At 53.7% G+C, this 23,979-nt stretch overlaps 11 protein-coding genes across 11 annotated transcripts; 5 read left to right on the forward strand and 6 right to left on the reverse strand.

The window, feature by feature from the left end:
* Window positions 1-98: 98 nt before the first annotated feature.
* On the reverse strand, window positions 99-1,873 carry UV8b_01089 (uncharacterized protein; the record flags this gene model as incomplete). The annotated part of the gene is made up of 6 exons (XM_043138587.1): window positions 99-209; window positions 656-755; window positions 889-923; window positions 982-1,038; window positions 1,262-1,570; window positions 1,664-1,873. The coding sequence occupies 6 exons, from the start codon at window positions 1,871-1,873 to the stop codon at window positions 99-101; spliced, it is 822 nt and encodes a 273-aa protein (XP_042994521.1).
* Window positions 1,874-3,037: 1,164 nt separating this feature from the next.
* On the reverse strand, window positions 3,038-3,686 carry UV8b_01090 (uncharacterized protein; the record flags this gene model as incomplete). Its single annotated transcript, XM_043138588.1, has 2 exons — window positions 3,038-3,442; window positions 3,591-3,686. The coding sequence occupies 2 exons, from the start codon at window positions 3,684-3,686 to the stop codon at window positions 3,038-3,040; spliced, it is 501 nt and encodes a 166-aa protein (XP_042994522.1).
* A 696-nt stretch (window positions 3,687-4,382) lies between these two features.
* On the forward strand, window positions 4,383-5,693 carry UV8b_01091 (uncharacterized protein; the record flags this gene model as incomplete). Its single annotated transcript, XM_043138589.1, has 1 exon — window positions 4,383-5,693. The coding sequence occupies one exon, from the start codon at window positions 4,383-4,385 to the stop codon at window positions 5,691-5,693; it is 1,311 nt and encodes a 436-aa protein (XP_042994523.1).
* A 1,258-nt stretch (window positions 5,694-6,951) lies between these two features.
* On the forward strand, window positions 6,952-8,317 carry UV8b_01092 (uncharacterized protein; the record flags this gene model as incomplete). The annotated part of the gene is made up of 4 exons (XM_043138590.1): window positions 6,952-7,261; window positions 7,383-7,825; window positions 7,938-8,038; window positions 8,137-8,317. The coding sequence occupies 4 exons, from the start codon at window positions 6,952-6,954 to the stop codon at window positions 8,315-8,317; spliced, it is 1,035 nt and encodes a 344-aa protein (XP_042994524.1).
* Window positions 8,318-8,422: 105 nt separating this feature from the next.
* UV8b_01093 (uncharacterized protein) lies at window positions 8,423-8,908 on the reverse strand (the record flags this gene model as incomplete). Its single annotated transcript, XM_043138591.1, has 2 exons — window positions 8,423-8,721; window positions 8,836-8,908. 2 exons carry the CDS (start codon window positions 8,906-8,908, stop codon window positions 8,423-8,425), a joined length of 372 nt encoding a protein of 123 aa, XP_042994525.1.
* Window positions 8,909-9,372: 464 nt separating this feature from the next.
* Window positions 9,373-9,898, reverse strand: UV8b_01094 (uncharacterized protein; the record flags this gene model as incomplete). Its single annotated transcript, XM_043138592.1, has 2 exons — window positions 9,373-9,759; window positions 9,875-9,898. The coding sequence occupies 2 exons, from the start codon at window positions 9,896-9,898 to the stop codon at window positions 9,373-9,375; spliced, it is 411 nt and encodes a 136-aa protein (XP_042994526.1).
* Window positions 9,899-10,489: 591 nt separating this feature from the next.
* UV8b_01095 (uncharacterized protein) lies at window positions 10,490-11,670 on the reverse strand (the record flags this gene model as incomplete). Its single annotated transcript, XM_043138593.1, has 3 exons — window positions 10,490-10,858; window positions 10,917-10,998; window positions 11,147-11,670. 3 exons carry the CDS (start codon window positions 11,668-11,670, stop codon window positions 10,490-10,492), a joined length of 975 nt encoding a protein of 324 aa, XP_042994527.1.
* An 842-nt stretch (window positions 11,671-12,512) lies between these two features.
* On the forward strand, window positions 12,513-15,211 carry UV8b_01096 (uncharacterized protein; the record flags this gene model as incomplete). The annotated part of the gene is made up of 7 exons (XM_043138594.1): window positions 12,513-12,574; window positions 12,725-12,762; window positions 12,834-13,723; window positions 13,810-13,918; window positions 14,023-14,463; window positions 14,533-15,061; window positions 15,133-15,211. 7 exons carry the CDS (start codon window positions 12,513-12,515, stop codon window positions 15,209-15,211), a joined length of 2,148 nt encoding a protein of 715 aa, XP_042994528.1.
* Window positions 15,212-16,118: 907 nt separating this feature from the next.
* Window positions 16,119-17,723, forward strand: UV8b_01097 (uncharacterized protein; the record flags this gene model as incomplete). The annotated part of the gene is made up of 7 exons (XM_043138595.1): window positions 16,119-16,194; window positions 16,292-16,371; window positions 16,440-16,510; window positions 16,616-16,729; window positions 16,791-16,908; window positions 17,001-17,072; window positions 17,133-17,723. 7 exons carry the CDS (start codon window positions 16,119-16,121, stop codon window positions 17,721-17,723), a joined length of 1,122 nt encoding a protein of 373 aa, XP_042994529.1.
* A 96-nt stretch (window positions 17,724-17,819) lies between these two features.
* Window positions 17,820-18,525, forward strand: UV8b_01098 (uncharacterized protein; the record flags this gene model as incomplete). The annotated part of the gene is made up of 3 exons (XM_043138596.1): window positions 17,820-17,897; window positions 18,015-18,119; window positions 18,286-18,525. 3 exons carry the CDS (start codon window positions 17,820-17,822, stop codon window positions 18,523-18,525), a joined length of 423 nt encoding a protein of 140 aa, XP_042994530.1.
* Window positions 18,526-19,238: 713 nt separating this feature from the next.
* UV8b_01099 (uncharacterized protein) lies at window positions 19,239-20,008 on the reverse strand (the record flags this gene model as incomplete). Its single annotated transcript, XM_043138597.1, has 2 exons — window positions 19,239-19,943; window positions 19,982-20,008. 2 exons carry the CDS (start codon window positions 20,006-20,008, stop codon window positions 19,239-19,241), a joined length of 732 nt encoding a protein of 243 aa, XP_042994531.1.
* Window positions 20,009-23,979: the final 3,971 nt, after the last annotated feature.

A 23,979-nucleotide genomic window follows, 5' to 3' on the forward strand; every position in this document is an offset into this window, starting at 1 on the left:
AAGTCATAGATGGAGCACGCAGCTTAGCAGGGCACAGCCTCAACCGCACAGCAGACAAAGAAACTGATGCTTGGAGGTTTTTTTCCTTTTTTGGTACCCTAGTTCATGAGGGTGAATCGTTTACCATCGTTTACCTGCAATTCGACAGAGTGGCTGGCGTGAATCAACAGCTCGGCCACAACCATTCCCCTTTTAGTCCCTTGCATTATCTGTAGTCTTCAGACGTGTCTTTGAGTAGTAGTTGTAAGTCCCTCCTCCACCTCCAATCATGCTCGGGTAGTCGCCATGGGCGGCGCGAGCCTCCAAGGCGGTATTCGCACTCCTTCGAGGCCTAAATCATAGCCGTCTTGATGCCCGATTTCCCACCTATAAGGGATTTTCGAGTTGAAAGGCATTTTGGGGATGCATTTCGCAACTTTGGGCGCTGAGGCTTTGGATCGCCCATACAATGCCGTTCGGTTTCACTGTTTAACGTGACTGACTGACTGTTGGAGGCTACCAGCGCCTGACGATTGTTCTGGTGAGTTTTTTGACAAACCAGACGGCGAAGAGTTTCATCGACTCGCTGGCTGTTTCCGAAAAAATGGGCCACGGAAAAGGCAGCTGCGAAACAAAATAAACAAGACCAGAAGATGGAGTTGTTCCGCATACGAACTGAAGATTTCAAAGTCTGTTCGCGACGTGATTCAGGCTGATGGGAGGGAGACAAAACGTCCTCATCCACGGCTTGTCTTCCTTTGGGCGCCGAGCTTGGCCTTTGAATCACAGAAAAAGGTCAAGGGAAGCTCTGCAGCTCATAGGGTTGGTCGACAAGAATGCACCTTGTTTCAGGCCCGAGGCGAAAACTTGAAATATGTCAGAATGTCGGTATTACAATATTTCATCGACCTAGTGCTGATAGTGCTGAGTATAAGTCCCAGATCCTAAAACTTGCATGCTCAGTCAGTTATGCAAAATAAAAGACGTACAAGTGCAACTGACCAGTAGAGGCGTATTCTTTAAATCCTCCACTCTGTTCACGGCTTCCAGACGTTGTTGCTACCCCATAGCTTCAAAAGCAAGAGCACCAGCTCACATGGATTTGGACCAACCAGTCGACGACTTGCGGTGAAGCAGTATAGTCAAGATGTGTCGAACTATTATCAACGCTAAACCCAAGTCAAGTTCTCCTCAACTGCCCGTAACGCCTAACGATTGAGGATCCCACTCAACGCCCAGGGGCCCAGGTAGTACACGCTCTTCAGCGATCAGATTCTATTACAGACTGCCTGCCGGGGGCTCCCACTCTGGGCAATTTGGCGCTCCGGATTTTGTATAGAAAATCAACAATTACATCGTTCTCATGGATCCCAAGGCCGTTGAAGTGCTTTCTCACAGTCTTTTCCAAGCTCTCTTTGCTTTGCCGCCGTGCTTCTTGTTTCCGGATCATTGTCGGGGAGTATCGCCCAATGCTGTAAGGCCGTGACATGACCGTATGATGAAACGTGCTGGCAAATGCCGTAGGTGTCGGTAATTGATGCTCACGTCGGTATGAATGCAGGTCATCACGATGGAAAGTTGACCAGTTGATCTGTGACGACCATGTTACTGTTGGCAACGGGAACAAGGAAATGGTAGCAGGTTAAGGCGACTCATCAAGACAATCTTGTGGGCGGTCACCTACCGTTGGTAATTGTGGCTCGGTGGTATGCTGCGCTGGTCCTGACGTAGGCGCTGCAGCAGCCTCGCGTAGTTGAGATGCATTGGGCTGGCTGGCTACGCGACGCATCTTTGCTGAAGTCGGATTACTTCCACCGGCTTTTTCTTTAGGGGCCGTTGTTGAGTCACCCTTGGGGTCGTCGCCAGCAGTCCGGGAGGATTTGGGGGGAGCCATGGTATAATATTGCTAAATTTTTTCGCGTTTATTTCCTCTTTCTTCAAGAAGATGGGAAATCAAAAGGTGAGTATGCTTAGGATGTCGATTGGAGGCTCATTTGCTGAAAGAAGGATAGAACACGGTCCCAAGTAGAAGAGTCTAATGGGAGTCGGGAGGGATGAATCTTCGGTGTTCTGCCAGTTCTTGAGCGGGGCGGGCGGTGAGCATTGACGGACCCTCCTGGCTCTTGGCTCAAGTCTGCTGATTGCATTGAAGGGAGACGACGATTCATGATCATTGATCAGCCGGCAAAAGGAAAAGCAAGATGGCAAGAGTCCAAATCGATAACGCGATCGACTGAATCCGTGAGTGCGGTCTGTCACGAATTGAATTGTTGCAATCTATCTAGGCAGAGGTAAATGGACAATTCCAACCCTTCAAGATTTGCGATGACGTATGACCTGTCCTGGTTGGCCGAATGCGGTTAGCGCTGAGTCATTGAGCTCTAGAGTCCAGCCCTAACTCATCTCAGCCATCTGTGGAGCTTTGCTAGCTTCTCTGGTATTTTCCACATGTATTTACGGGTTACTATGTATCAAGCATATCCTCCCTCTGGCGCAAGTATTTAGCACATCCGTCTGGGGCGTATGTTGCTGGGCCAACCGATACCGACTGTATCTGGTATATCATGCTTAAAACAGGGCAACATTACTCTGTGCTGCATTGTTCGTCTTACCGGCCTCCGAGGCACAAGGAAAGCTTCAGTGCCGGGCACCACTAAGTAAATGAGGCCTCTGATGATGATGAGCCTGGTGTTTAGGGGATGTCGTTTGTCAAAGTCGATCCTATGTACACATGAATAGACCATGTGTATCGTATTCCGCAGCGGTTATAACTCGGGGCCTCGGTTTGGCTATAAAGGACCATCCAAAGTCACTTCAAGGAATGCTTCTCGAGAAGAGAAGCAGCAGCAAGTCAGAGCGTATCCGCTGAAGCATCGAATCAATAGTAATCCAGGTGGACTTGTACAGATAACGAAGAATACGGCATTGTCGACGGACTGGAGAGGCGGCCTCAGTGTCACAACCTGGGGTCTACTCCATAAATGGGCATATATGATGAGAGGCTGTGTACTTTTGAACGGGGTCGCGGATGTACAAGCTGTCGGCCCAGCTCTCTGGACTAGATTTTGGGTTCGGCATCAATATTGGCCTTCAAGTGCTCACAGATGCTCACAATCTCGCCATCCCTCTTTCTCCGCATGACGCCTTTCAACGTGGCCAACCTCTTGCCGACCTGCATCGCCTCAGTCTCAATGATTACCTCCTCTCCCACGGGCACGGGACGGAGATACGTCACGTTCAAGTTGCGCGTGACACCGAGGAGCTGCCAGAAGCCGGGCTTGCTGACAAGGACGAGGGGCATGGTGGTACACATGTCGAAAAGAGTGGCGACAGCACCGCCATGCAGGTTGCCCAAGCGATTACAGTGCGCTTCTTGGCAGGTGAAGGCGAAGATGACGCGGGCTGGGGAGCTGGAGTCTGCGGCAGATACAGCAAGGTGAGGAAGGAGGGCGGACATCCATTCCTTATCGCGCGTGGCCCATATTAGCTCAGATGAAGCTGTGCACAAAGAAAAAGAAGCCAGTGGACCAGACGTCTGAAGATTTGTAGGTGCAGAGAAACGAAAGGACCGAGGAACAGCAGAAATGCAGAATATGTGATTGAAAACTCACCCCAGCCCTCCAGCGCCCACCATCTTCCTTTGTGAGCCAAGCAGCGACTAGCTCTACGGGATCACTGTCCATGTCATGATTGTTTTTCGCGCCCATTGTTATTTCCTTTCCCTTTTCGGCTATTTATGAGATGATTACTCCGTACTCCGTAAAGATTGGGGGCTTGCAGGTCTGCTTCGAGCGAAACAGCTTCAGGTCCGCACAGAACGATTGTCGTCGACAGTTTTTTGAGACTCGATTAAAGAAAAGGAGTGATAGATATATGTCAACGGTAGACCATGAACTCGACAGATGCGAGCCGAGGAAAGGAAGCTCTGGAAGGCTGCAGACGGGACGGAGTAACTCGAACTAGCCGCGTGGGCAATTACTTCCCCTACACCAAGGTACAGGTACATACTCTAGGAACCCCCCCCCCCCCAACAACCTTGTAGGTGCTCCCGCATTGCCGAGGCTCCTTCTGTGGCGAATCCATCCGATTGGACAGCCTGTGTAGTAACGAGCTTGTAGTTCTCCACTCGTCCAGAAGAAGTTGACCGGTTGGCCTTGGCATACTCAACCACAGGCTACAGTTAAAGCGTTTCAGTACCTTCTTGTCTGCGCTTGCCCTGCCTGCCGGCCATTTCGGTCTCATCAAGTGACAGAAATTGCGGCAGCGGCTTCTCTCTCATCGCAAGCCCTGCGACCCAGCCCGATTTCGATCCTGACCCTGTGCGTTTCCCAGCAAGAGCTCCCAGTCGCGTGTACGTTCGCAAATCACCAACCCCTGGCCCGAGCCTGCGGCAAGCTGTTGCGATGGAATTCGTCACCGCCCTTCGGGCGACCTTTGACGACAACAAGCCGTCGTTATTCGAGCTTCTTTCCGAGCAGCAACTCAACAGCTTACTCCCACCCACACTACGATACCTCCTCACAGTCGCTACACAGAGACATCCACGGTACCTACTGCGAATGCTCAACTCCTTCGATGAGCTTTATGCGCTTTCTATGCTTGTTGTCGAACGACACTATCTACGGACTCGCGGTGGGTCCTTTACCGAGAACTTCTACGGTCTGAAACGAGACAAGGCCTTACGGGGCGAGATACCCCGGGCGAGCATCGCTGCCCCCCATATTGTTCGAGAAACCCTGAAACTGTCCTCGTCGGATGTGTGGAAGAATCTTGCGGTCCTTGTCGGTGTGCCGTATCTGAAGCGCAAATTAGACGAGAGCTACGAAATCAATGCCCCGAGAGCGCTGCTTGGCTCTGCCTACACCCGTATGCCGCAAAATCCAACCCTCAAGGACCGCTTCGGGCATTATTATCGATGGTTCTTGACCCACATGTACCCGAGCGTCAACGCTGCCTACTGCTTCGCCATCCTGGCCTTTAATCTCGGGTACCTCTTTGATCGGATCAAGTACCACCATCCTCTCATGTGGCTCATCGGAACACGGCTTCGTCGAATGACAGGTGCAGATCTTCAAGCAATTGAGGCCCTATCGAAGATGAAGCCGAAGCCGAAGTCGGGAAACAGACCTGGCTGGCAGTCGTTCTTTTCGCCGAGCGCAATCGCATCCAACGCGCTTTCGAGCCTTTCACTTCTGCTTCCAATGAGCATATTCGCCCTCAAGTTCTTGGAATGGTGGTACCAGTCAGATTTTGCAAAGCAACTGTCACGCAAAGCCACGGAAAACATTCAACTGCCGCCTCCTGTCGTAAGTGGGGTCGAGAAGAAATCAAGATCGATGGAGGAGAAAGGGTTAGGGAACGAAGACAGCGATGAGGGTACTCCGGGCCCCGAGACGGACGTTGACGAGAACGTCACTGCCGAGGCTGCCCCTGTGGCCATTTCATCCATGTTGCCAATATACGTGGTGTCATGTCCCAAAGATACCTCGCTTTGTCCGATTTGCAGGGACGATATCGTTACCCCTACAGCATGCCAGACGGGCATCGTGTACTGCTACACGTGTATCCATAGATGGGTAGAAGGGACGCATGCCAAACAAGAGAGGTTTATGGAGAAACGCGGTCGAACGTGGGAGAGCGGCATGGGACGTTGCGCAGTCACAGGAAAACGCGTCCTCGGCGGAACGGAGGGGTTGCGTAGAATCATGATTTGAAGACACGGGGAGAATGTGGTGGACATGGAAAAGGCCGAGGGGGGGTAACGATGAGCGAGCAGATGGCTCATGAAATCCTTTCCTGGGAGATGAAGACTGCGAAATGGCGAATAAAACAACAACAATCTCACCACGGGTCTGTCTGCAGACTTGGGCGTGCCCAACGCGCACACACACACACACGCACACACACACACACACACACACACGCCGCCAAGAAAGCAGAAAGAAAGCCGAAAGAAAAAAGAAAACAAGGCTAAACGCGTCTGGTCATCGAATCTGTCAACAATAAAACGCGCCACGTCGAGCTCAAGGATTCTGGATCGAGCCGTCCGAGTTGATTTTGTCTTGGCCCTGCAGGAACGGCATGCAGCAACTGCGGACTGGCCAATAGGATGTCATGCATGGGCTCCACTTTGGCCGTTTCTGGAATGTTGGCGACTGAACGCGACGAGACAATCAATGTCGTGCACCAGTTGACCATCTATCAGTCCAAACATGTTCCCGACGGTCCCGCCAAGTGACAAATGAACCCGAGTTGCTTCGGGTTGAGAGAGGAGTCAGGCCGTTTTCGGCGAAAAGGCGGCTCGAAGCCGGGTCGAAGCGGGCAGTGGTTGGTATGCGACTGGACGCCAAAAACGGACTTGGCAGAGCAACAGTCTGGTCCGATATTTCAAACATTCTTCCCTCTGCTAAGCCACTGCAATGGGCGGCGCTAACTCCTCTTGTGCCCAAGCAAGGCCGGCAGCGGGCTCCCGCGCGAACCCTCCCTCCGTCCGAGTCCGTCACGGGGCGAGTTTCCCTGCGACTATTCCCAAAACATCCCAGGAACCGTCACTGGAATGCAGCCGGCCCACCAACTCCCGTGGACCCAAGGGGCCGGATGGAGGGAAAAGCGGCATAGTCAGGTACGCAATCGTCCAGTCTCCATTGTATGAAACCGAAACCGAAATCATCTTGGGAGATGGAGAACAACGACTAGCCAGCCACGCGAATTTCTCGCCATGAAACAAGGAAAAAACAAAAAAAGAAAAAAAAAAAACAAACGATATATAAGTGCCATGTCTTAGCCATGGGGTCTGGGAAAGGAAGTCTTGCTCTTGCTAAGCCCTTTCCTCTGCTCAACTCCGCTGCCACCAACTATACCCGGCGGTCCTGCCACAGTTCTGGCCAAGAAGAAAAAGGATAACCCAACAAGTTGCCACGGGAACATCGACGACGAGAAACAAGGCGTTACCAAGCGCGCGCACCACCCGCCATGGCCTACGCTTTGGCAACCTCGTATTCGGGGGAATCTCTTCTCTCAGGCTTCAACTGGTTCAGCGGAGCCGATCCTTCGCATGGATCCGTCTCTTACCAAAGCCGTTCCGATGCCCAAGCCATGGGTCTCTACTCGGTCGACCAAAACACAGGTGTTGTGCGGCTGGGGGTCGACCACACTAACACATATGCCCTCAACCAAGGAAGACCGAGCATACGCCTCGAGAGCAAGCAGGCCTACAACCATGGTCTGTTTGTGGCTGATTTCCTGCACATGCCCCCTTCGCAGTGTGGTCTCTGGCCAGCATGTAAGTGACTTGGCTTCCCTTCCCCCCGCCCCGGACGGCTGTTTCCACCCTGAATCTGAATAGTCAGAGGAAGGAGGCGCCAGAAAGAAACCCCCCTCACTAATCGCTCTCAATCCGTTAGTCTGGGCGTATGGCCCGAACTGGCCGTATGGCGGTGAAGTCGACATTGTCGAAGGAGCCAACGACCAGTATCACAACGTCTTGTCGGCACACACGGCACAAGGATGCACAGTCTCCAGCACCATGAGTTCCATGTTCTCGGGGTCTCAGCGCACGACAAACTGCTTCGTCGGCGGCGACAACGTCGGATGCGGCTACTTTTCTCCTCCAGGAGACACCGCCGCGTATGGCGATGGATTCAACGCCGCCAACGGGGGCGTGTACGCCATGGAGTGGGACAGCGACTTCATCAAGATCTGGCACTTTACAAGAGGCCAGATTCCCCAGGACATTACGGCTAAGCAACCCGACCCAGACGGGTGGGGATTGCCAACGGCCATATTTGGAGGGCCGTCTTGCAGCGTGGACAACTTCTTCAAGGATATGAGTCTCGTCATCAACATTGTAAGCCGAACCCCTGCCCCCTTGATGCCTGCCTCGGCTTGAAAAGATGAAAAAACGGGCAAAACGAGCTCAAGGTGGCAAATGACTGATTCTGACTCTTGTGGACCCTTAGAACTTTTGCGGTGATTGGGGGAACGCTATTTGGGGCAAAACCGACGGCTGCGGCAAATTCGCCTCGACTTGCAGCGAATATGTCGCCAAAAATCCCCAGGCGTTTGCCAATGCCTACTGGGACGTTCGTTACATTGATGCTTACATGAAGAGCAACACGACGGCATTTAATTCAACATTAACATCGACATCATTGTCAGGATCATCGCCAGCATCATCGCCAGCATCATCGTCGGCATCGTCGTCGGCACCATCGTCGGCATCGTCGGCATCATCAGGATCATCGTCGGCATCATTGTCAGGATCATCCCCAGGGTCAACACCGGCGTCAACATCGGCGTCAACATCGGCACCGACATCCTCCACTACCAGTCAACCTGAGCAGACTACTACCATACGCCTGACAATGACGACTTCCATGACCACAACCGTGACCCTACGGATCAATCGATCTACCAGAGTTGGCTACAATGACACATTCACTCCCTACGTCTTGGCCGGATCGTCCGCGTCGGCCACATTTTCTCTACCGTCTACATCATCTACATCGTCTTCGTCATTTACATCATCTATGTCGTCGATGTCGCCTGTTTCGTCGATGTCGCCCGTTTCGTCGATGTCGTCTATGTCGTCTATGTCGTCGATGTCGTCGATGTCGTCAATGTCGTCGATGTCGTCGATGTCGCCGATGTCGTCAATGTCGCCTGTGTCATCGATGTCGCCTGTGTCATCGATGTCGCCTGTGTCATCGATGTCGCCTGTATCGTCGATGTCGTCTGCTTTCTCTACATCATCTTCAGTCTTCAGTCAGACATCTGGCCCGGTAAACCCACTCAAAGTCGATGATTTCGCTCTGTTAGGTTGCTACGGATCCAGCGACGGATTCAAGACGTTCCAACTTGCCAAGAATAGCAAGGAAATGACCGTGTCTATGTGCGTCAAACTCTGCAACGGGTCCATGCTTGCGGGCATATACGATGGGCAATGCTACTGCGGTTCTACCCTGGACGCCAACACCCGCGCTGTAGATAGCCAAACCGGCGTCTGCGACCAGCCCTGCCCCGGCGACCAGAGCCAATACTGCGGTGGCTTGGCGATGTCGGGGAGCAGTCAGAACTCCAATGTCGTTCAAGGGAGGAGTTGGCGCTTTTCTCAACTGGCGCACCGTCGCCGCGATGTCGTACCCGCCAATGTGCTTCTCACCGTCTACGGCGCCATCCAGAACCAGTTGGCGCAGCCGCCGCCTCCGCCCATGGCAGCTGGACAGAATTTCACATACCTTTTTACCGGCACTACCTCGAACACGGCTGTCCCTGCATCACAAACCGCTCCTACAGCCTGGAGCCCTTCTACCTCGACGAATACAGTCCTTGTGACTGTGCGTCCCACAAAGGTGGTTGTCGATGACATCAATTGTGAACAGGGACAGTCCACCACTACTTCTGTTGGCGCTGGTTCAGGTTCAAGTTCAGGTTCAAGTTCAGGTTCAAGTTCAGGTTCAGGCTCAGGCTCAGGCTCTGGCTCTGGCTCTGGCTCCGGCTCCGGCTCCGGCTCCGGTTCAGGTTCAGGTTCAGGTTCAGGTTCAGGTTCAGGTTCAGGTTCAGGTTCAGGTTCAGGTTCAGGTTCAGGTTCAGGTTCAGGTTCAGGTTCAGGTTCAGGCTCCGGCTCAGGCTCCAGCTCCGGCTCCGGCTCCGGCTCAGGTTCAGGTTCAGGTTCAGGTTCAGGCTCAGGCTCAGGCTCAGGCTCAGGCTCAGGCTCCGGCTCCGGCTCCGGCTCCGGCTCCGGCTCCGGCTCCGGTTCAAGCTCAAGCTCAGGCTCCGGCTCTAGCTCCGGCTCTAGCTCTGGCTCTAGCTCTAGCTCTAGCTCTGGCTCCGGCTCTAGCTCTGGCTCCGGCTCTAGCTCTGGCTCCGGCTCCGGCGTTGGCTCCGGCTCAGGGACTTCGAATCCCGGCAATACGACCATTGCACCCTCTATTGTAATGGCCAGTGCAAATGGACTAGGACTTGAGAGCGTGATGTTGGGTCTAGCCGCATTCGCGATGGCATTAATGCTTTAAAACCTCGGCAACCTTTCTTATCGTTGAAATAGACTGGGAAGCATTCAGTTGGCGTAAATATGACTTGCATTTTTCTTGGTTTGACTACTCGACAAGCAAATTTTTCAGTCTTGTACTTGGGCTTTGGGCGTTTGTTTTTTTGTTTTCCCTTCTTGGTTTTTTTTTTGTCTTTACGGGCAACTTGGTTTGTGTGACGGATGCATGGCATGGTGGAATTGACGTTTGAAAGTCATCAAATAGTCAAGTCTTGGAGGGAAAACCACAATAAACCAGCCGGTCATCGACGCTACTCTAGGGGACGGATCTACTTCCTGTGAATTGTGACTTGCCATCCTGTGCCGGGTAACTGATGAACCGATAGCATCCAATGTATGTGCAATTCCAGACTTCCAACTTGTCACCCGGTTTCGTTGGGGAAATCAAAGTCAAATGAGAGGCGCGCCGGCCCAGTTTTGATTTCCCAAATTTTTTACTCTTGCTTCTATTCTAATATTGTTCTAAATATCTACAACGATGGAGCGGCTGACAGCCCTTCCCGTATTTTTGTACATTTGACCGGCATTGACCATGAGGCTACCCTGACCGCTGCCAGGCCCGCCCATGAGCCATTTCCAAAGCACGCTATGGATACCGTGGAAAACCACGGCAGACATGTCAACCCAAGACTGGTTGGGGATGAAGTCCCGGAAAAACCCCCTCGGTGGGCGAGACAAGAGACGCTCGTAGGCGATTTGCATGTCATCCCAATACACAGACTCTTTGCCGTAGGCGCAGTGGCAGTGGCCAAATACATGCAGCCGGGGCTTGACGCGCCAGACTTCTCGGAGTAGTTGAGGGCAGCCTAGGTCTAGATCCAGGTGGTGCTTCTGAAAGAGCATTGTGAGTTTTCCGCCAGGGAGGAAAATGGCAGCAGTAGGGGCTTACTGGAGGCCCGTGTGTCACGAGAATGTCTGTCTGCGGAGGCACTTTACTCAGCCAAGGTGACTGGGCAGGCGAGTATTGGAACCTGGAGCGGTCAAAGTCAGGGGAAAAGAAATAGGGACATTGAAGGGAAAATGCCACGTTTTGGTTTAGATGTACGTCGGACATGAATGACGAGACGCGAGCAAGACTGGTCGGTAGTGTTGGGACGGGGGACGGGGACGGTAACGCACGCAAAACTTTTGGGACCACACTCGGGAATGTCTGGGGCGCCAAAGATTGAAATTTCCCTTTCCTTGATTGTGTGGACCGAGCTCTCGCCCTGTAGATAGACAATGCCGTCGAGATCGAGCCTGGCAGCTCGGCGCCGGTCATCATCGCATCGACTCCGTATGTCAAAGTAGCTGTCGTGGTTACCGGCAACGACTATTTTCACGGCGTGAGGCAAGGACTTTAGCCAGTCGAGCTGCTTCTGGATGTCTGCAGCGGTGCCGTTGTTGGTAAGATCCCCTGCGTGAATGAGAATGTCGCCCGGGGCCACGTCCACAGTCTGGTCGTGTGTGTCGGAGATGCATACCACGCGGACGGCAGCCTTGTGGCGAGGGGGGCGGAAGGGCGTGCCTCTGAGGTGGAGAACAAGGCGGTAGAAACTGCTGGCCAAGTAGTTGAGCGGAGAGAGGATGAGATGGTCCAGCATGGTGAGGTTCTCCCACTGGTTGGGGCGGCGAAGGCCGAGCCAGACTAGGAGGTCCTTCATGATGGGGACGACGGTTGGACGAAGGGGAAGGGGATTTCCGCGCTGGGTTTTGTTTGGGACTGGGCGGCAACAGAGGCGGCTCCTTCAGCGACGGGCGATCATGCCAATGCAGCCGTCTGGACCGACGCGGCCGCTCGTCATGGAAGACTTGGGAAATTTGGAGGATTTGAACAGTGGCATTGGTTGAGGCTCATCGATTGCCAGTTGAAGGATGGCTGTCGTCCCCGGTCTGTGAGAATGGAGGGAAAGGAGGGCCACAAGAAGGTACCTGCGGAGTGCTGGGCCTGCGCTATATAAATCTCGTACTCCATGGCTCTATACTTTGTACTCCGTACGGAGTAGCCAGGTTGAATTGGCCCTGGCCCGTGCCCCTTCCTGGAAAAGCACGGCCCACCCGAAGCTTCCGCAGAGTCCAGACCCTCTTCGCTGGAGTCTGGGGGGGCTGGTGGGGCGGGTGGGGCGGGGCGGCTGCTCTTGAGGTACGCTGGGCAGCTTGCAGCTTGCAGCTTGCAGCTTGCAGCTTGCACCTAGCACCTTGCACCTTGCACCTTGCACCTTTTGGCTTGCCAGTCAATTGGAGGCACAATCGACCTTGCCTATTCCGCAGCTAGCCAATGATAAAAAGCCCCTTGCTTGAATATTTCATTGACTGGGGCATTTCTCCTCCCGAGTCCTTACATCCTACCCTCCCGAGGCCAAGTCGGCCACACCCGTTGCATTTGCTTCCCCCAGTCTGTCTTGTCTGCCCGCACTTCAAAACGACAAACCCTTGTTTCCAGGAGTGACGAGTCGGGAGCCATCGCATCGCCTGATTAGCCACCGCTCCGTTTACGTTCGTCAACATGTCGGGGTTGAGGCAACTGTACGGGAAGAAGAGCAATGGGACAGCCTCAGACAACCTTGGGTATGTACCTGCATAACGACTTTGTTCTGTCGGCCAGCTGCAGCTGCCATGTTGATGGTGATGGTGATGGTGATGGTGATGGTGATGGTGATGGTGATGGTGATGGTGACGGTGATGGGTGCTGGCCGCATGCTGACCATTTGCAAAAAGGGTAGACTATGTCATACACTATAAAGTCCCCGCCAACGGTGAAGCTTCAGACCCCGTCTTCGAGACAAGAAACCGATGATGCGATGGTCCGAAAGCTAACATGATGCAGACCTAGTTGGGGCCGAAGCGGGCTTCCTACAGCTTATTCAGGCCCTGACGCACGTGGGGCTGGCCACTGAAGTGCGACGTGGTGATGCTGGCTCTCTGCTCATCTTTGTCAAGATTGCGTCCAAAAACCTCCTGGCCCAGCAAGTCTACCGCGGTCGTTTGCAGGACTGGCTGCAAGGCGTCCGCACATCTGGCCCCAACTCCGATATCAACCGAACCCTCGAGGACGAACCAGTCACCGAAGCAGAACGACTCCGCCTAGTCTACCAGCTGATCGTCAGGCCTGAAAACGAGGGTGGTGCTGGCATCAATCAAGCAAGCCCCAAATGGAGGCACGTAGCCGACATTTTCCCCCTTCATGATCAAGCATTCAATCAGCGCTGGATTCAGAAATGGACAAAAAAGTCTCTGTTGGACGAAGCCGACCTTGGACATGTCCGCGACAAGTTCGGCGAGAGCGTCGCCTTTTACTTTGCCTTTTTGAGAAGCTACTTTATATCCTTGGTGTTCCCTGCGGCTTTTGGCTTCGCTGCCTGGATGTTGCTCGGCCAATTCTCCAGTCTTTACGCCCTTGCCTGCGGCCTCTGGTCGGTAGTTTTTCTCGAGTATTGGAAGAAGAAGGAGGTTGACTTGGCGGTTCAGTGGGGCGTACGCGGCGTTTCGTCCATCCAGCTTCCCCGACCCGAGTTTAAATGGGATTATGAGGCTGAAGACATGGTGACCGGCGAGCCGGTAAAGGTTTACCCATACCTGAAGCGGCTGCAGACTCAGTTGCTGCAGATACCCTTTGCCATTGCCTGTGTTGTCGTCCTTGGCGGTCTGGTAGTCATTGCCAACTCACTAGAAATCTTCATAAACCAAGTGTATGATGGTCCGGGCAAGCAGTACCTGGTGAGTTTCACGACATGGAAGATGCTCTGTCTGGCTGCCATGCCAAATGCTGGGTAGTTTGATAGGACTAATCTGACCGACGACAGGGATTCGTTCCTACCATGATCTTGGTCATTTTCACCCCTACGTTCTCTGCTGTGCTGATGAAAGCTGCGAATGCTTTGACAGAAAAAGAAAACTACAATACGCTTGACGGTATGCTGTCTTTATTCTTCGTCTTCTTTCTTTCTTCCCGCTTTTTTTTTTTTTTTTTTTTTTTTGCTTCCTACGTTTACAGATACACTGACTCCCAACTGCAGCCCATAAAGCTGCACTTATTCAAAAGCAATTCGTCCTAAATTTCATGACCTCGTACATGGCGCTTTTCTTTACCGGATTTGTCTACATTCCATTCGGAAGTATTCTTTTCCCGTTTCTTGATTTCTGGCGTCGCACAGCTCAAACGCTCACATTTAGTGAGAAGCCTCTGCCAACGCAGCAGTTTCGCGTAAACCCTGAACGCATCAGCAGCCAGATGTTTTACTTCACCGTCACTGCTCAGGTTGTAAACTTTGCCACCGAGGTCATTGTTCCTTATGTCAAGCACAAGGCCTTTGCCAAGGCCAAGGAGTTGCAGTCTCGAGACGCACACGCACAGGATCACCCGGAAGAGGCAGACTTTTTGAAACGGGTCCGAGATGAATGCGAACTGGAAGTTTACGATGTCACCAGTGACTACCGAGAGATGGTGATGCAGTTTGGTGAGCTTGGGATAAATGGCAATTTGCGTGCAGAGTCTGAAACGTGATGGTCTGACAAGGCTACAATAGGCTACCTGACCCTGTTTTCCGTCGCTTGGCCATTGGCTGGATGCTGTTTCCTCATCAACAACTGGGTAGAGTTGCGTTCCGATGGCTTGAAGATGGCCCTCAGCTGCAAGCGACCGATCCCCTGGAGGTCCGACTCGATTGGCCCCTGGCTTGATGCTATTGGTTTCCTGTCGTGGCTTGGGAGCATCACAAGCGCCTCAATTGTGTTCCTCTGCAGACCAGGAACCACGGCCCGAATGACGGCTTGGGGAGGGCTGGTCAGTATCCTCTTGGCGGAGCACTTCTACCTCTTGGCGCAGCAGGTTGTCCGATTTGTCATGAACAAGGTAGAGAGCCCAGGCTTGCAGCAAGAACGCAAAGAGCGCTTCATGACGAAGAAGAAGCTTCTCGCGGAAAATCTTGGCCAGGAAGCGACTGCAAAGGCAGCTGTACCAGGAGTGGTGGCCGGTGAGAAGATCACAAAGGAGGCTCTCGAGGAACAGGCCCGGCAGGCTTCGATGCAGGGCGGCCACGGAAGCTGCGAGGAACTGTAAGTTTCCCTCCATTGGCCCAGAGACGATGCCGCGTGCACGGGATTTCTGACTCGGGGACTTTGCGTAGGTTCTGGCAGCGTCAGAGAGGCATGGACGAAACGATTGCCGTTGGCCGAAAGATGATGGGACAGCAGGCGGGTTTTTGAGATTCGTTGACCCATTGGGATTAGGGTCGTGCTGCGGGCCTCCAGCTTGCATGTGGTCTTGGGCAGTCGGCCGAAATTGGACCCAGAAAAGAGAATTCTGCCTCGCCATGGCTCAAAGGCTTGCATAAGGTTGTAGTCTAGAGTGAACTGTGAGTGAACTTGTCGACATTCACAGGACATAAAATAAGCACCGATCTCGGATCTCGGATCTCGGATCTCGGATCTCGGATCTCGGATCTCGGATCTCGGATCTCGGGCACCCCAACGCCTGAGACTGAGACGACCCACCTGCGCCAAGTTGACAAGGAAAGCGGGGTGACCCAGGTTGACCCAGGGGTAGTTGGTTGAACCTTCCGAGCTTCGGCTGGACCGCTGAGGTTGCTTTTCGACAATCACAACATCGATCGAATCCCTCGTCGTGGCGACGAGTTCTTCGCCGTTTCTCTGCACATAAGTCAAACGTAGGTGCAGAACACGGAGTTGGGTGCTGTCGAATGTGGTTTACTCGGCACAGCCAGGGCCCACCACCTAACCCTTCTAACCCTTCCTTGCTTTGAGTTCGGCCACGACAACAACTTCAACATGCGTCGCTTCGCAGCGGAGATCCGGTCTGGACCGCTCCCAGGACAGAAAGCCATCCCGGCGCGCATCTCCATCCGGCCTGCATCAAACCGGCCGAGTTTCCGCCTTGCTCACCGCGCCTGCTCGAGCCCTGCTCGCTTTATCAATTGCAGCAGCAGCTGCTGCTATCTTGGCCTTCCATCGTGGAGACTTCGGAGTGGGGCCTTTGGCACATTGCAAAACACGGTGCGAAGCTTGTATTTTAGTCGGCGACGACTCGTTTTCCCTCGTCCACCGGCCTTTGCCTTGAAGTACATGTCCTCAAGGCATCTGAACACCCGCCCTCATGACGACTTTGCATCAAGCTGGCCGCCCTCCTCCCGAGGATGATCTACCCCCTGGCACCGTTCTTCTCGTTCGAGGTAAAGCTCATTTTTTTGGGATGACCCGATTCGGCTCAAAGCCGGACTGCCTGGGTCGATAAGGCTGCGAAACGACTCTGATTAGTCGTTGGTGCAGAAGATGACGACGCTGCCAAGGACCGACGTCCCTCCATTGTTTCAAGCCCGGTTCCATCAAGCGATCCCAACGATCCTCTGGTACGCTCCTGCAGTCAAGAAGAATAGAATTCTTTTTTGAGCATCTTCCTAACTTGGGTACTGCGTAGAACTGGAGCAGAGCACGCAAAGCAGTCAACTACTTGCTGGTCCTGGCCTTTAGCTGCCTGGTTTTCACAGCGTGAGCGCAACCCCGATACCTTACAGCCACTCCCCTTGACAAGGTATCATCCCCCTATTGTGTGCAAATGCAGAGAAGAAACTAAATCTCGATTCTCCCGGTTAGACTGACGGTTCAGATTATTTTTTGGCAGCCCATGGTTGACGATCTCAATGTTACATTTGATGATCTCCTCCGGGCCCAGTCGGCCAACTTTGTTGGCCTGGCAGTTGGATGCGTGTTATTCATCCCGCTGGCCAAAAAAATTTGGAAGACGGCCGGTGTATTTGGGTTCTGCCAGCATTGTGCTCGCCAAAGTCGTTCTGGTCCGCAAGATGACGACTGTCCCAGAACTGCACGTCACCAATCTGCTGCAGGGCCTCGGCGCAGCCGTCACTGAAGCCATCGTGCAAATCACGGTATGCCCTTGCTCTTCTCGCTTCTTTTGGGCGGTCTTTGTTTGCCCGTGGTTGGTCTCAGCTTCCGGCTAACAGGTCCTTGCGACCGAAAGGTTGGCGATCTTTTCTTCGTTCACCATCGAGGAGGCATGAATGCCTGCAACATAACGATGGTGATGATTGGCGTAGGTTTTCTGCACCTAGACGGATGAGCTGATTGACTGATCCAGCCTGGCATGAAATAGTGCTTCATCGCGCCAATAGCAGCTGGTGTGCAAGCGACGCGACAGAGCTGGCGCTGGTCATACTACAGCCTAGGAATCACCAACGCCATCCTGCTGCTGTTCTTTGTCTTCTTCTTTGAAGAAACCAAATACGTCAGGTTGAACGAGGCTCCTCGCGAATCAAACACAGCACCAGTAGTAGAGCGTCAAGGACGACCCATGTTCGCTCCGCAGAAGCCGACAAGCACCGAGTCTGACGACCCTTCTGCCAGCCAAGTCATGGCTACGACCGAAAAAGAAAAGCTCGCCCAGCTCGCCCCTGCTTCTGGATACGTTACCTCGCACACTCACACGATTGACCTGTCTGTTCCATTAAAACCCCTGAAGGAACGTCTTGCCCTGCACACATACTCCAGCGAATCCTTATTGCCTTGCTATTATCGCCCTTTTATCGTTCTCTTTTCCTTTCCCGTTGTTCTCTGCTGCGCCATCCAGCTTGGCTGTGGCATCATGTGGTACTTCATAATGCTGAGTGTCTCCTCCATCGTGTTTTCTGCGCCACCCTATTCCTTCACCCCTGAAATGATAGGCTTGCTGAATCTCGGCCCATGACTCGGAAACCTGGTTGGCTGCATCTAGGGCGGCTTCGTTGGCGATTGGTCAATCGTGCGCTTTGCCCGGAGGAACAACGGCCTGTACGAGCCTGAAATGCCCTTGTACATCTTGCACGTGCCGGCCGTGGCTCTGTGCGGCGGCCTCGTCATGTTTGGAGTGACGAGTGATCGAGTAAGTTTTGAACCTCGCACGGGCCAGGATGCCAGTTCAAAATCGCGGCGATTGCGAAACGAGGCTGGGGGGCGGGTTCTGCGGGAGACAAAAGCGCTGACGTCCAACCTCGTTCAGGGTTTGCACTGGATCTGGCCCAGCGTTGGAGGTGGTCTATTAGGATTCGGGTTGGGGAGCATTACGGATGCCTGTCTGACATGGGTTATGGACAGTTATGTGGATGCAAGTACAGTGAAATGCCGAGCCTGTTCTTTGTTTTGCGTCTTCCCCTGCCCTCTCATCGTCTTTGTCCTTGTATTCATTTCTTTTTTTTTTCTTACACTTCCCGGCCTCTTTCATCTATCCTGTTGTGGATTATGCAGTCGTTAACGCCCTTCTTCTCCATCAGATCACCGGAGAAGCATTCACGGGCATTGTCCTCATCAGGAACACGTTCAGCATTGGCATCACCTTTGCCGTCACCCCGTGGATGCAGACGAGTGGCCTGACCAGCATGTTCATCACATGCAGTCTCCTGAGTCTTGCCGTGAGCCTCACCATGTTGCCCATGGTTTACTACGGCAAGAGGTTCCGGCGCGCGACGGCGCGCAGATATCGCGCCATTGCTGCGTCGCCAAAGTCTATCTAGCAAGAGCGGCGTCGAAGAAAGGTGTAGCTAATGCGATGCGGACCCCGACCCCAGACGAGGTATGCACGCTGGACGTGGATACTAGCGAAGCGCTGTGGCAGATTCGGTACGCTCAAAGAAGAAGAAACAGAAGGAGAAAAAGTTGCAAAGATGCAGAGAACGAAAGAACGCAAGAACGCAAGAAAGGGAGAAAGGGAGAAAAGAAGGAAAGGAGAACCCTTCCACGTCAGGAATACCCTGTGGAGGTCCCTTTTAATCATCGCAGTAGCGGCCAGACACTCTTCATCCAGGAACTTGGGAGCAACAATCTGCAGTGCGCATGGGGCGCCGTCTGCAACCTCGGGGGTCATCTAGGCCAGACATGTGAGCTTGCATGCCGGTCTGGTGGACGCCGTCGTGAAGAATTATGGGTTCATGGTCAAGTATCTTGGACGCCGTTCCGTAGGATATGTATGGCACACGCTGGAGTCTGGATTCGACTAAGAAACAGGCCGCTACTGCCCAAAAAAAAAAAAAAAAAAAAAAAAAAAAAAAAGGCATGGAGACGGAATGTAAGAAAACACACAAAGAACAAAAGCGACTAGAACAAAGGAAGCCGAGACATACGTCTGACAAGGTCCACACGACCATGTACGGCTGCCACCCAAACGTGTCATGTGGAACGGCAGTGCTCTGCGCAGCCGGCGTGAGAATCACATGGAGCTCGTTCGTTTTCAACCCAGGCTCGACGCCACGCGTCCTTGTACCTGGCCCGAGCAAGCTTCCAACTGTTTCGTCTCGTCATAAAGGTCCAGCCCCTGCGACACGGACAACGGGCCGGTGAACATGGGACTGGAGGCTTCGGCTACCGAGACCTGATGACGTGGTTCCCAACCAGGCGAGATGGAATCCTTGCGAGGGCCGTAGACAAAGTACTGAAAGGCCAAGCGGTTCCCGTAGGAAAGACGCCGATTCTCGTCGTTTGTCAAACGAACAATCTCATGGCCTGGCGTGCTTGCCGCAGAAGGCGCAACGCGTTGTCTACCGCCCTCCTCTCGCCACGGCATAGCATGGGCAGTGGCGTCGTATCGACGGGGTCCCGCTCCCGCTCCAAGCACAGTCGACATGAAGAGGGGGGATATGTCGTCGAGCTTGTTAGCCATTGGACCAGCAGAGATGGTTGGACACGAGGGACACCCTCCATGACGCCTGATAACTGGCCACCGAAAGGAATTCGCCCACTGGTTAGGCTTGAACCCGTAGATGCCGTTGCACAGGGCGGGTATGCGGACGGATCTGGCGACATCGGTGCCCACACCTAGGATGGACCCTCGAAAGGCAATGAGGGGCCCTTCTCCGCCGCTGGATCCGCCGGCAGGTACATTGGTGTTGCGAGGGTTCAGGGTACGACCGTAAATGTTGTTTTCCGAACCGGCCGCCTAATTCGAAGAGATGTGGGCGACCATGCGTTGTACACGCCGCGAATGGCATCATCAATCATCATGGTTTGCGGAACATTGGTCTTGACGTTTAGTACGGCCCCCAGATCAAAGCAAGACATTGACCAGCGCCGAGTCGCGCGAACAAGGCGGGACTTCTAACAAGCTGAAACGTAGCCGAGCGAGCCCCTGATGCCTTTCGAGGCAGAAGCTGTCCTTTAAGCTGACAGGGAGACGGTGAAGCGGGCCCGACAGGCCTGCCGTAACGCCTGAGGTAGGCGTCGAGAAATCTAGCTCTGTCTAGGGCCCGAGGGAAAAAGCGTTGCGTCGAGCATGATGAAAGGGAACGCGATGCGCATATATCAGTGATACATGCAGCACGAGCTACGAGCGTCCAACCATGTCCTGTTTGCCATCAAAGCAGCGTCGTCGTCGTGACGGAGGGTGACGGTGGCGAGAGGAGCAGCCGGAGGGTTTTTTTCGTCGTTGGCACGGACGGCAACACGTATGTACAAATCGGAACGGCGGATAAGGAAGAGTCTTTTGGAATTGGACAAGAACGGATTCGCCGTCCCCACGGTATGAAGCCTAGACCCACTGTCAAGGTAAGAGAGGGAGCGATTGATATTTCCCGTTGGTGGGAAGGAAGAGAGAGTTCATGTCTGCCTTTTGGTACATACCTCATAGCAAAACAGCTGATTCCTCAGGAGTAATGGGGAAAGGACCGCACGTACGGGCGTACCTCATACGTCTAGTCTCTAGCTAGTGCAGGTACCTCCCAAGGTAACGGGTACTGGCGGTCAGGTCAAGTCAGGTCAGCCCAGCCCAGCCCAGCCAGCTCGAGGTACTTTTGGCTCCCCAGCCACTTCTTAGGAGGTGACTGTAACCTAAGGCACCCACCCCCTACGGCTGCCTGGCGAATCTGCTGTGTTTTATTTTTCTTTTTTCTCTTCTCTCTTTTTTTTTTTTTTTTTTTTTTTTTTTCTTTTTTTCCTTCTTTTTGCTCTTCTTCATTCATCCAGTCATCCATCCAGTCATTCCTTCATTCTCTTTTCAGTCTGTTGTCCTCGGCCACCCCCTTGTTACCGCCATTTCCTCGTTTCATTTACATCAAGTTCACAAAGTCCCCAACGTCCAGACGCACGCCCGTTTTCGGCACGGCACAATCGCGAGAACCACGTTGGCGTGCATGATGATGACCCCCCCCCACCCACCTTTTTGCTGGCAAAATGTGCAAGGAAGCCTAAGCCTGCCTTTAGACCCTGGCTCATGCAAGGGGCGAGGCCATCTGATTGTCCAATAATCGAGTCAGGGTGTAGATTTCAGCCAGTCGTCGTCGTGTGTGTCCGCTTTGAAAATCCCAAATGGTCGGCCACGTGCTCTAACCTATCTCTTCGCCTTGGATAATGTGTTTTAAGACTCCGTACTCGGCTTGGCTTGAGGATATGGCCCCGTTCCTCCTTGACCATTACATTAATACGAGCCTGCAAAGTGTCGCGGATGGATGTAAAGGTCATCTTCTAGGAGGCCAGGATGGGGAAAATGCCGCTCTCTCTGCTCATGGCCAAAATACCATCACCCCGGCATGAAACTCTATTCGTTCCCAAGTCGGAGAAGGCGTGCGCCGCAAAACCATCCACCGAGGCCCGAGATGCGCACTGTCGACATTTTTTCCAGAAGCCGGCGGGCCTTGGCTGCTCTGCTGCCTAGCAACCATCAAAGGACTGGTGTTGGAGACCGTCATTGCCTAGAGGCGGTGGGCAAAGACCACCCCTCCTTCGGTTCAAGGAATCAAGCATCCCACATGAAGCACATGTGCTTCGCCCTGTTGCTTGGCATAGTGTTTCTGGCTTTTCTCTGAGGCCGGAGAGAGGTGGTCGTCGACTTACTTGTTCATTCAAGACGGGTTTTGTTTTGCTTGCGGAACCAACCAACCCGCTGCATTCCAGCTTGGGGTAACAACAGCTCTTTACGCTGTACGGAGTATTCCGCGCCATCCCTGCTAACGATACTTTTCCCCCCATCAACTCGCAACGGGGAGGTGCTCGCTTGCCTACTAGTCTTGTTGCCTTTGCAGTAGCTGAAACAGATGGTGCGCACGCGTGTGTCCATGATTCGCGCTGCGTCGGCTCTTTCCGGTCCGGTCCGCTGCGCTGAGCCATGCCCATGCTCAACAAGGTTGAAGAGTTAGATTAAAGAGGGAATTGGAAGAGTTACGGAAGGAGATGGTCCTTCACAAAATGCCGCGCAATTCCCGCAACACGTGGGTTTATAAGTTCTGGCCGAGCGAGCACTGTCAAAGCGTAAAGCACGCCGTCACCCGACGACATGCGTGGGGGCTGGGCTGTTGGGCAAGGTTTTATGAGAAGGGCTTAAGTTTGATTATACGTTTCAGCAGAAAACTGTATAGTGATGATATACCGAGTATCCGTATAAATTTCAAACTAGCGCAGTGACACCAGCAACCGAGACGTGATCTGTCGGCATGGTACGTCGGCAAGACGGAAGGCGGGGGGGGGGGGGGGGGGGGGGGGCCAAGAGGTGTCGAGGTGCGCAGCGCAAAACAAGATGCACCGACCTGGAAGAAGCCAGGCAGCAGGTCGATCTCGAGGCTTCTAATGCGCTGTTAGTGAGCAAGTGAGCAAGGAAGTCCACGGGCCGATATCGCGGCCCACAAACACAAACACATACCCTTACTCCTTTGGCAGGCGGCCAGAAAATTCCGTACATATTCCCGGCGCTCGTCGGGGGATTCCGGCTCGAAGCTCGGCGTGCGGGGCGGGGCGGGGCGGGGCGGGGCATCTGACGCTGCTCCGAAAAGGGCGCCTTCTTTTATGGAGAGAACTGGTAAAGTGGCCAGCCCTCTTCTTCACAAAACGAGTTCTTGGGAATGGCTGGCATCAAATTGATGGCTGGGCGGATGGAGGCTAAGAGCTGCTGAAGCTTACGCGGCCCAGGTGCTCGGGCTTGGCTTCAGTCTCTGGAGCATTTGAATAGCGGATCTGGGCCCGATGTTTGATCTACGGAGTAATGGATCGCGCTTCAAGGGTAGTTTCCCTGTACCGTGCCGGCTCTGCCGAGTACCTCTTACTACTCCGTACTGGCAAAGAAGACAACCGGTTGCACCAGACGCTTTTCCTCCGCGGATTGTTTCCTCCCTCCAGTCCCATCCCGAGCGGGGAAGAGAGCACGCACAATGCACCCAGCAACGTGTTTTGCTGGGCGGTGGCGCTCGCGTGGCGCTCGAGTGGCGCCTGCGTGGCGCTTGCGATCCGGAAGGCGAGAGGCAGAGGCAGAGGCAGAGGCAGAGGCAGGCAGAGGTGGCTGGTCAAATCAGGCAACAACAGCAAACAGCCTTGGAACCCGTCGAGGCGGATAAGAAACAATGCCCCTCGGCTTTGACGAGGCAATGCCATGGTAAACGTGAACACACGAGGCCAGGGCTCTATTTCGGGGCTGCAAACCTGCAAGCCTGCAAACCTGCAAACCTGCAAACCTGCAAACCTGCAAGTCTGGCCGAGTTTGGTTGCCTTCAACGCAAATGTCAACTGTTCTCGAGCGCGACTGTGAGGGCTCAAGCTAACTGCCCGCCAAGCCCTAGAAGGTGCCTTAGGTACCTTAGGTACCTAGGTGCCTAGCTCCTGGCTAGCAGCTTGAGGTGTCGAATGGCCACGGTACTCTGGAGCCGTACCCTTGTGGGCTTTTTGGGCATCTTTGTGAGTCGTGGCATGTGTGTCGATGCTAGGGAGTCAGGGACCCAAGACAACAGGGACTATTAGGGTTCCGGGAAGTCGTGAGCGGGCCGTGAAGCCAGTATACTTGACTTTTACCATCAAACATGAAGCTACCGAGTACTCCGCACAGACGGCTGGCAGTTACCAGTTGACCTGGTGGTTAAGCGGGGTTCCTTGTAATTATATGGCACTTATGTCCAGAGCTGCAGGCTGTACGGACGTAGAGAGTACTATAGGAACCTCCCAAGTGGGGGACACGCCCCTGGGACACGCCCCTGGGACACGCCCCTGGGACACGCCCC

This window comes from Ustilaginoidea virens, chromosome 1 (assembly GCF_000687475.1).
Source record: "Ustilaginoidea virens chromosome 1, complete sequence".
NCBI classification, from domain to species: domain Eukaryota; kingdom Fungi; phylum Ascomycota; class Sordariomycetes; order Hypocreales; family Clavicipitaceae; genus Ustilaginoidea; species Ustilaginoidea virens.